The 12,180-nt window shown below is 31.3% G+C and overlaps 1 protein-coding gene across 3 annotated transcripts; it reads left to right on the top strand.

Moving 5' to 3' along the window:
* Nucleotides 1-3,382: 3,382 nt before the first annotated feature.
* LOC145038928 (Remorin family protein) lies at nt 3,383-5,068 on the top strand. 3 transcript variants are annotated; one of them, XM_078987136.1, is made up of 7 exons: nt 3,387-3,538; nt 3,683-3,797; nt 3,897-3,949; nt 4,098-4,259; nt 4,352-4,520; nt 4,604-4,685; nt 4,762-5,068. In XM_078987136.1, the coding sequence occupies exons 2-7, from the start codon at nt 3,772-3,774 to the stop codon at nt 4,954-4,956; spliced, it is 687 nt and encodes a 228-aa protein (XP_078843262.1). In that variant the 5' UTR covers nt 3,387-3,538; nt 3,683-3,771; the 3' UTR covers nt 4,957-5,068. The 3 variants fall into 3 exon arrangements, with proteins under 3 accessions (XP_078843263.1, XP_078843262.1, XP_078843261.1); XM_078987137.1 differs by having other exon boundaries at nt 3,383-3,797; nt 4,358-4,520; XM_078987135.1 differs by having other exon boundaries at nt 3,387-3,797.
* The last annotated feature ends 7,112 nt before the right edge of the window (nt 5,069-12,180 follow it).

Genomic DNA, 12,180 nt, shown 5'->3' with positions numbered 1-12,180 from the left:
TTGTCGGTACCTTCTATCTTCACATCTTTGTCTGGTCGATCGTCGTTATTGTTGTGCACTTAAACACGAAAAATTGTGACAAAATTAGGACACACTAATGAGTGACAAGACAATGTGATCCTAAATTCCTAGATATTATATTTAAACCTAAGTTTCTAGATACTATAGCTTAAGTACTATTCAGCTGACGACGACCAGGGATATTGTTGTCCACCTAAATTGAGCAGCAAGATCTATAGACAATTTGTATGAGTTTAATTTTAAGTGTACTAGAACGGGTTTCCCGCATCCTGATATGCCCCAGTAATCAAAGACTTCCAGAGTACTCCTTACATCGGGTGAGCAGATAATCATTAAGAGAGAAGATAGATTTAGATTATTATCACTTATAGTTTTTAGAGAGATTGAGAAGTAGAAGGTTGCATATGCTGTGTACCAGGTCGGATTGTTAGTCACGCAAAGGAGACATCATATGGCTAACAGATAAGAAGAATTTCATAGATATAATATGCAGAGAAATAGATTTGCATATGTTGCAGTCCAGGTCGGATCTCTTCCAATCACGCAGAGGGGGCAACATATGACTAACAGTAAGAAAGAAAGAATATAATTTTCTACAGACCTAATTCATCGGAATTTACCAGTCGCCCCATCAATACCGGAATTAAGGACAGACTCCACACATCGAGGAAAAGTTAAGCCACGGTTCCAAGTACGGGTTCAATTAATGTGACGAGTAGATTCCAATATATATCTCCCTGCTCAACCTACCCAAACGTCGTATTGTCAGGCTAAACGGAACTATCTAGGTCAAGATTTATTAAGTCTCTAGATTCCTTAAGTTGATCTGCACCTAGTCAAGTCTGTTAAATTCTTCATGCCTACTGACACATCAAACCAGAGCATAGACCCTTCAACATTGGGTACGTTATGCAGACTTAGATTGCATGTTATCACTTAATAATATCACTTCCCAAAACATCTCCCACAAGCACATTCCATAACCAACATATTATTTTTCTATTATTTTTTTTAATTTTTTTAATTTTTAATTGCCCTTTGATGTAAAACCGGGAAAGTCAACCTTAAAAGTCAAATTTAAAAAGTCAAACTTGAAAAGTCAAACTTAAAAGGTCAAACTTAAAAGTCAAACCGAAAAACTAAATTTGAAAAATTAAAAGTCAAACGAGAAAGTCAAAATTTAAAGTCAAAGTCAAAATTTTAAGGTCAAACATAAAAATAAAATCAAAAATTAAAAAAAAAAAAAAATTGGGTTGAAAAAGAATTTTAAAAATAAAAGGAGTTGATTTTTGGGGTTAAAATAGTCAATTTTCGAAATTTGGAACCGAGAGAGACACTATATGAATTAAATTTCGAAGGAGGGAACCGAAGTTTCTGCTAGCTGAGTTGGTAAAGCGTTGTGGCAAAGACCTAGAGGTCCCAGGTTTGATTGCCGGCACCCCCAATCCGTTTTAATATTTTTTAATGCGAAGCTGCTGTGCTATGAGGACTACTGCAAAGCTTGCTGAACGCGATGCGAGACGGAGGTGCGAGGCAAGGACGAGGCTGAGGTTCGACGTAAACTGCTGCTGAATGAGACCGAAGCAAAGACGCTAGACCGTACACGAGATTAAGCCGCACACACCGACCCGACCGTACACGAGATTAAGCCTCACACACCGAGCCGACCGCACACCGAACCGAGCCGCACACCGAGTCGTATACTTTGAGCCGCACACCGAGCCGGCCGCACACTCCCGAGCCGCACACACTGAGTCGCACTCCTTCAACTAGCAGCACACCTTCAACCGGGTCGTACACCTTCAACATATTCGCGAAAAAACGACGTTTTTCACCCTTTTTTGCTCTAAAACTCGATCAAAAACTCGTTTTTATGAAAAATGCAAAGAAGTAACCCCCCTTAATTTTGCGAGATCTATACAAAAACGCTATTCTTTTTTCAAAATAAGATCAAATAAGCTCCAGATCTGACAAAATTGATTGATACAACCAAGCTCTGATACCAATTGTAAGTCTCCAAAATTGCTTGTGTATCAATCAGATCCAATTGATGGTGCGGAATCCCAATCAATTGGATGATGTCAGATTAAATAGAAGAGAAGGAGAAGAAGAATTAAGATGAATCTATGATGTATGAATGAAATGAATTATGCTCCTTACAATAGATTCTCTCACACACACATTTTTCTCCTTAGCTTTCTATCTCTACAAGATGCTCTCTTCTACCTTCTAACTGTACACTCCCACATGCACACTCTATTTATATGGACCTCCAGCCATACACATGTGTACAGCCGCAGACCCTGTATACGGCCGTACACAGGGTATGTGGCCATACACACGTGTACGGCCGTACACACAAACCGCAAACACATACAACATTACATAAAAATATATTTTCCTAGAAAAGCAAAGTATAAACCAAATTTTTGACCCAACAAAAGGCAATTTCGAGTACAAAAAATCATGGAGTGCCTCTTTTTTTCTTATATATATATATATATATATATAATTATTATTATTATTATTATTATTATTATTATTATTGATGTTGGGCGGGAGGTTTAGTAGGTTACGCCTTCACAATCCATTGCTATTAGGTTAAAGGGAGTCGAGGTGTTAAGGGAAGTATAAGGAAAATGCTAAAGATGTTATGCTACTCCTTACCTTATGGTAAGAAAGGTGCTAAGAAAGGGGTGTTATGTGTGTGGCTACAAGAGAGAGGAGAGAGAAAGTATGAAAGTATGTTGTGATTGGTTAATTTGTATTTCTTTATACATTTTAATTTTTTTTCTTCAAAATTAAACATATTAAATTGTCATACTTCCACTCCTTACTTTTTTTATACTAAACATGTTAAGTCTTTGTATCATAAAAAAACTAAAAAAATCCTATATGGCAAAACGTCAAGAGTGTTACCACTCCATTTAACTTTAGGTTCATTGTTTTGTAATTGCTCTTTTCTCATTCTCTTTAGAATATAAAATCTTGTGGCCAATTGGCCATACATTATCATTTTGAAAGTGGAGCAACATAAATTTATGTTTTGTCCTGTCTTTTCTTTTACGTGGTTATTGTAATCAAGAACCGTTTCAAACATATTTTAGGTTCAGGACCAAAGAAAAAAATGATCCTTAAAATCAAAGCCTTTTCAAGTATATTTTGGGTTTATGACCAAAGAAAGAAATAACCTTTAAAATACACAAATATCATCAAGTTTTTATAATAATTTAATTGAAAAAAAATTACATTTAATATCTGCTAAATATAAAAATTTTCATAAAAAATTAGACGATTTTAAAAGATAGACCCTGGAGGAACGGGAGCCGACTATCATTTATTTTTTTGGGTTGATATTCATTCGAATATTGGTAGTCGGCAACTATCGGTTGACTATTATTTCGATCATTTTCATTATCTGCAATCGTTGTTGGTGGAATAAGAGTTGTACTAAATCCCAAGAGGGAAAACTTCATTCTGAGCATTATCTAAAAGCTAGAAAAGCTTTTTGGGAAAGGTTAGGTTGATGGATTTGTAGTTTAGACATTCAAAAGCGAGATACTTTGCTTCCTCTGCAGCCTTTCAATCCAAACAAACATAAACTTTATTTGCTACCCACCATGTGACACTTTTCTTGCCTTCCTCCATTGTTCATAAACAGGTACAGTAACTTCCCTTTTAGGGTTTCTTCATCATACAAAACCCTTCCCTCCCCCATCATCTTTTCCTATCTTCCTAGAGTTGCTAAGAATGGAGAATACGATCAAGCAAAGAAGGTAATGAGCCTGTATATGATCGTAGTCGGTTTATTTGATCTCATAGTATAACTTTTGTTATGGCTAATTTATTAATTAATCCAATGTTTCTTTATTTAGGATTTCATTTTCGGAGCTTCTACAGCGTGATAACAAAGAATCGTTCTCCAAAGGTTTGATTCTTCATGACTCCAGATTTAAGATTCTGGTAGTTTGTTTTAGAAAACCTTCCAGCAAGAATAATTCTACAAGTTAAGGTTGGAAAATGTTAAAAGAACAAAAAAGATTAGTATTTTGATCGACATTGGTTTTCGTTTGTAGATAAGAAGTCACCAAACTGGTACCATCAAAGAAATAGTCAAGATTATGTTTCCATCGACGATGAACATATGGCTGCCATAGCTGCAGCCACTTTCGCTATACATTCATTGGAAGAAAAAGCGATATCTGAGTTTCAGAGAAAAGAGAAAAGTAGAGAAGAAGGTAATGCCATGTGTTAAAAAATACGTTTTCACTTTTCATCTTTTACATGAGAGCCATAGAGATAGTCAAGCTTAACTAACCTTTTATGTTAGTTGAAGCTTCCATGAAAACCAAAATGAGTCAGGCAGATAAAGCTCCATCGTTCTCAAGACCAAGTAGACCTAGAGAGGCTTATGCTAATAGAAGTTTAAGCATACATGGAAGTGGGAACACGAAAGTTGATGCATGGGAAAAAGCCGAATTGCTAAAGATTCAAAACCGGTACCAAAAACCCGTTGTTCTAAGCATTTTTTTTTTGAATTTTTTCTTTCCATTAATGTTCTTTAAAATGACAAAATTCCCAGATATGAGAAGAGTAACCTAACAATTCTTCAATGGGAAAACGAGAAGAAAGCAAGGGCTAAACGTCGAGTGGAAGAGAAAAAGGTTCGGCTATCGTTTTTTTTTTTTACACAAAATCAATATAATGAGTAAATGACTAAATTTATACGCTTTTAAACAGAAAGAATTGGAACAAAGAAGATCGATCAATTGGCAGCATTACCAGAACAAGCTGGCGAGGATTGATCATGTAGCTGGAGGCGCTAGATCGCAAGCAGAAGACACAAGAAGAAATAATGAGAAAAAGATAAAAGAAAGAGCAAGGGAAATGAGATCACATGGAGTTACATCTCCAAAATATTGCTTCTTGTGTTAATTTGAAATTTGAATCTTTAAAAGATTTGTTTGGTTTCTAAGAATTCTGTAAATGATCTTGAAAATCGATAACCTTGAATTAATTGGAAGAAACTAAGAAATATTAGTTGTAATTTTATGTGATTTAGATGGTTATTTTTACTTTTTAGATAAATAATCGATGTTATAAAAATGTAAAAAGTTTATAATTACACTTTGCAAAAGAAAAAAGTAGGGTTTTTGGTAAACATTACACTGACTTTTGAAAAATAAAACATATACTTTGAAATGTAATATGCTATTTATGTGAGGTGTATATTTGAAATTATTAATCTCCAAATTAAATACAAAATATAAAAAGAATATATATATATATATATATATATATATATATATATATATATATATATATATATATATATATATATATTCAAATGAGAACAACTTATATTGAGAACATTTGAAAACAAATTTCAACCACACATCTAAAAAAAAAGGAACGTATCATTTAAGTGCTAATAAAAAAAGGGATTATCTTTAATTTAACTAGTGATTCCCTATGCTTTGTTTTTCACGCATAAACTTAGTGACACCCAAATATCCTCCATCCTATGAAAGCTATGATTTCAACTTACAAAACTTAGTGAGGATAAATCTGACATTTTACTAAATTAAATAATACATACAAATGAGATATCACACAATGAAGGAGGAAAAGTGCAAAGGCACTCATGCACAATTATTCCCCAAACACTTTCATTACAATTTATTGATTCTTATTTACTTTTTTATAATTCTTTACAATTATTAATCCAATTCCCCTTTGTGTTCTTAATCTTTGAGCCATTAGGATCCATCTGTTCCTAATATTTAAATCCCATTTCGCACAATACTATATAATCTGAGTAGCAAAAAGGAATGAATTAACCGTTGTCACTCACCTTTCTTGTTGTCAATGGCAAATTATAGTTGTTGTTGTTGTTGTTGTCCAATTTTCCTATGAGTTGAATCTACGCTTGCATTGCATTATTCGCTTAACGAACTGGTAATTTGCCCCACACCCTAGTAAACATGGTGGTTATTTTTAGCTTGTGTTCAACTGTTTATGATTGATGTGCAAGTTCTTTGCTACATTCCATGAGTTCTAATGATTGCTACTTAGCATATCTGTCTCGATTTTGTAACGAATGTGATGCCAATTATATAATATCATGTCCTATTTTGTCCGTTGATGTGGATTTTAAGTTTTAATTAGCATTTTGGATGACAATTTCAGGTTGGTCTGATGTTATCTCTGCTGGAAGTTACTTGAATTGGAAAGAGTTTATATATGGATTTAGGAAATCTGAGGGTGATTTGTTCTTAACCAATTGCATTTAAATCGATTGCGTACGTTTTTATGGCAATTTCACCGGTTCTGTGACACGATGTCATGATCACATGATTCCAAAGAGATTGATTTCAAATAGACAAATAAATTCGGAATACAATAGGCATATTACACTGTTTTCTTCATGATAGCGGTATTTAAACCATAAGTGGAAGCACTCTACACCAATTCAACATGAGACGACCTTTATTCCATTAACTTTCTTTAATTTTTGTCCCTAGACCACCATGGACTTGGATACTTCTATGTCTTTTTAGTTTTCTTATCACATCATGCCTTCTGCCCAACACCGACTCCTCTCGTTATGCCCCTCTAACATTGACCCCGCCTCCTAGTGCTTTTCTTCTTCATATGAACTTTCATCTATGCACGATACTTGTTCTAGAAATTCAATGCTCAAACTCAATAATTTGTTCTTCCAAAGGTACTATCACTACTCTCTCTCTTTCTCTCTCTCTCTCTCTCACACACACATTAGCACATTCTAGTTTGATTTCTACTCTAATTAGGAAAACAATGGATTTGATCGAATTATGAGTCAGATTCATGATATTGTGAAATCTGACATCGTTCCATTTATAATCATGAATCGTTTCTTCTTTATGCTAATTGTTGGTGTTAATGATAAACGAAAATAGTAAGCTCTGCGGGCTGGAATTGAGTCTATTAAAGAGTTGATGATCACTGTAGGATTTCATGCACACAAGGTGTTTGTCATATTTTCTGAAAGAACCTAATAAATGTAAAAGTAACATTTTATGTGAAAATCCTAAACTTTGAACCCTTATTAAGCCAAACATTAAGGTCCTTAGGTTAAATTGAATTTCACATCTGAATATCCTAATGAGTAACCAACAATCATGTTAAAAGTGATAAACATAAGGCTTAACAATTAAGTACTTAATAGAACACCAAAAGTTATTTTAGAAGTTATTATGATCAATTTTATCAAATCTTGTAAACTTCATGCAAGTCATTAGGAACACCTAAAATCATGAGACTTATTTTTATGGAATTTTTATTGTGTCGAGTTTCTTCAAACTTTGAATCACATTTTGAAATTCCAAATCCTTGAGGGGTAAAATTGGAAATCTTCTCAGTTTGGTCCATGTTGTCATAGATTTCATGCATTCTTTTCAAAAAATCATAATAAATTCAACAAAACTCCAAATGTCAAAATTCCAAAGCCTATAGTTAGATATAGATGTATAGTTTCCCACATTAAGGGTCTGATGTAATTCTTAGTACATTGGCACAGTTTATTCCAATAATATTGAGTGGTTCAAAGTGTGACAGTTTAAAGTTACTAACTTGTAAATTTGATATAAAATCAATCAAAAATCACTAGAACGAGATCTTTATATTTCTGAAAAGATAAAAGAGGGAAATTTACCAATATTATTTTTATCAAAATTTAAGAATGGGTGGATAGGTAAGAAAACTGATCCCAAAAGAGCACTACAATCAAAGAGAAAATAATAAAATATATAGATAAGTTTTATAAGAGTAATACAACAAAGCACAAGCAAAATAATGTTATGATTTTTGTGTAGGTTCTCGGAATGGAACGGATCCATCTTGCTCATGCTATTTAATTTTTAGGTTCAATGAGGCGAGTTATACTAACTCTGCTATTATGTAGGCATTACTTGTTTTATGATATTGTTTAATGTTACCCAAATCCGGTAGAGTGAACAAGGAAAGGCAAAATGTAGTTTGTTTTTTAGTGTGACATGCAGACAAGATTCATTTCCGCATTCTTGATTCGTTAATTGTTCTCGTGTATTAAATCTCATGCGATTATATGATCTAGTCACATATAACTTATATGTACAAGATTAACTTTTGTGTTTTCGATTCAATAGTTGTTCTTTGTCCATATTAATCATATATGATAAAATATATAAAGTGACATATGATTAGTTACATGATAAGAACTATTGAATTAAGAATACGAATTTGAATCTTATTCACATAAGTCATATATGATTAGATACGTATAATCACATGTGATTAAATACACGAGAATAACTATTAAATCGAGAACACAAACACGAATATTGTCTACATAAATCATATGCGATTAGATACATATAATATCATGTGATTATGTGTATCTAATCACATATTATTTACGTGGCTAAGATTCATTTTCGCATTCTCGATTCAATAATTGTCTTTTTTCCACTTTAATCATATATGATTAAATACATTTAATCATATGTGATTATATGTTTCTAATCATATATGATTTTATTTGGAAAAAATGAATCTTGTCTATATAAATTATATGTGATTAGATTCATACAATCACATGTGATTCTATATATGATAACAAATATTGAACCAAGAACACAAAAACAAATCATTATCCAAATTAATCATATGCGATTAAATACATCTAATTACATTTGATTATATGAATCTAATCACATATTATTTATGTGGACACAATTCATTTTTGCTTTGTCGATTCAATAGTTGTTCTCATGTATTTTATCACATGTGATTATATGTTTAATCGCATGTGATTAAGTACATGAGCACAACTATTGAATCGAGAACACAAAAATGAAAATTGTCTACGTAAATCATATGCGATTAGATACATATAATAACATGTGATTATGTGTATCTAATCACATATGATTTATGTTGCTAAGATTGATTTTCGCATTCTCAATTCAATAATTGTCTTTTTTCTACTTTAATCATATGTGATTAAATACATTTAATCAGATGTGATTATATGTTTCTAATAACATATGATTTTATTTGGAAAAAATGAATATTGTCTATATAAATTATATGTGATTAGATACATACAATCACATGTGATTATATACATGATAACAAATATTGAACCAAGAACACAAAAACAAATCATTATCCAAATTAATCATATGCGATTAAATACATCTAATCACATTGTATTATATGAATCTAATCACATATGATTTATGTGGACACAATTCATTTTTGCTTTGTCGATTCAACAGTTGTTCTCATTTATTTTATCACATGTGATTATATGTTCATCGCATGTGATTATAGTCACATGTGATGATATGTTTAATCCGGTAGAGTGAACAAGGAAAGGAAAAATGTTGTTTGTTTTTTAGTGTGACATGCAAACAAGATTCGTTTTTGCATTCTCGATTCGTTAATTGTTCTCGTGTATTAAATCACATGTGATTATATGATCTAGTCACATATAACTTATATCCACAAGATTAATTTTTGTGTTTTGGATTTAATAGTTGTTCTTTGTCCATATTAATCATATGTGGTAAAATATATAAAGTGACATATGATTAAATACATCATAATAACTATTGAATTGAGAAGACGAATTTGAATCTTATTAACATAAATCATATGTGATTACATACGTATAATCACATGTGATTAAATACACAAGAACAACTATTGAATTGAGAACACAAAAATGAATATTGTCTACATAAATCATATGCGATTAGATACATCTAATTACATGTGATTATGTGTATCTAATCACATATGATTTATATGGCTAAGATTCATTTTCGCATTATCGATTCAATAATTGTCTTTTTTCCACTTTAATCATATGTGATTAAATACATTTAATCAGATGTGATTGTATGTTTCTAATCACATATGATTTTATTTGGAAAAAAATGAATATTGTCTATATAAATTATATGTGATTTGATACATACAATCACATATGATTATATACATGATAACAAATATTGAACCAAGAACACAAAACCAAATCATTATCCAAAATAATCATATGCGATTAAATACATCTAATCACATTTGATTATATGCATCTAATCAAATATGATTTATGTGGACACAACTCATTTTCACTTTGTCGATTCAATAATGGTTCTCATGTATTTTATCACATGTGATTATATGTTTAATCGCATGTGATTTAAGTACATGAGCACAACTATTTAACCGAGAAGGAAAACATGAATCTTGTCCACCTCAAATCATATGTGATTATATACATATAATCACATGTGATTAAATACACAAAAGCAATTATACAATCGAAACCGCAAAAATAATTATTGTCTACATAAATCATATTTGATTAAATAAATACAATCACATGTGATTATATGTATCCAATCATATATATATATATATATATATATATATATATATATATATATATATATATATATATATATATACGTATAAGATTCATTATCACATTCTCGATTCAATAATTGTTCGTTATCAACTGTAATCATATGTGACTAAATACATCTAATCACATGTGATTATATGTATCTAATCACATATGATGTATATTGACAAACGGTAATGATGTCTATATAAATCGTATGTGAATAGATACATATAATCATATAAGATTATATACGTGAGACCAACTATTGAATCGAGAACACAATTATAAATATTGTCCACATATATCATATGTGATTAAATGCATATAATCACATGAGATTACATTTATCTGATCACATAGAATTTATGTGTAAAATATTCATTTTCGCATTCTCGATTCAGTTGTTTTAATTACATGAGATTATATGTATCTAATTATGTATAATTTATATGGAGAATATTCGTTTTCATATTCTCGTTCAATAGTTGTTCTTGTACACTTAGTCACATATAATTTCTGTATGCAAGATTCATTTTTGCATTTTCGAATCTTGTTCACATAAATCACATATGATTAAATACATATAATCACCTATGACTAAATACGCATATGCTTATATATATCTAATCACATATGATTTATGTAGAGATGATTTATTCTTAAATTCTTAACTCAATAGTTATTCTTTTACCACATTAATCATATGCGATTAAATTGATATAATCACATATGATTATATGTATCTAATCATATATGATTTATGTGGATAATATTCATTTTTCTGTTCTTGACTCAATAGTTGTTCTCATATATTTAGCAATATGTTATTACATGTATCTAATCATATATGATTTATATATATAAGATCGATTCAATTTTGTCCATATAAATCACATATGATTAGATACTTATAATCACATGTGATTAAATACGTGAGAAAATTGTTGAATCTAAAACTCGAAAGTGAATTTTGTCCATATAAATCCTATGTAATTAAATACATTTAATCATATGTGATTATATGTAACAGCCCGTCATTTCAAGTCAGTAAAAATCGAGTCCTGTAACCTCTTTGAGAAAGGAATTAGAATATCATCGAAAAATGAAGTATTCAAAAACTCTATTTGGAGTACGCTATGTGGTAGGTATCGTCTTAAGGTCTCCAAACATATAAATAACACAAAAATCCAAGTTATAACGAAGAAGTTATGACCATTCTAAGTTTTCCGACAAACACCGGCAATACGAAGTTACGTAAAAACGCAAAGTTTCAATAAAACACTTTCTGACCTTAGGTGTCTAAATGAAAGTCATAGATATTGTTAAACTACAAACGTGCATAAAAAAAACGCTCAAATCGGACATCGTATGAAAAAGTTATGAATTTTTAAAGAAATTCCTTAATCACGTCATTTTAATAAATAAATAATAAAAATAATTTCGGAATTTGCCAACGGAATCTAAACGAAAGTTGTAGATCGTAGTCTCACCTTCACGGGGATATAAAGAACGTCGAAAACGGAGTTCGTATGAAGGAGATATGAATTTTTGAAGTTTGATAAATAATTTATATATAATTTTTATTAAAAATCTGGTATTATCCGAAGGGAAGTCAGCCTAGGGCCGTAGTACGCGCCGCGTACCCTCGTACGCCTCGCGTACTCGAGGCCACGGCCTCGGATCGTCCACGTCGCCCCTATGCGAGCTACCCCCTCCCCGTC

The sequence above is a fragment of the Lactuca saligna genome, chromosome 4 (assembly GCF_052625555.1).
Source record: "Lactuca saligna cultivar CGN05327 chromosome 4, ASM5262555v1, whole genome shotgun sequence".
Lineage (NCBI taxonomy): Eukaryota > Viridiplantae > Streptophyta > Magnoliopsida > Asterales > Asteraceae > Lactuca > Lactuca saligna.
This window is presented reverse-complemented; position numbering and strand designations above follow the sequence as displayed.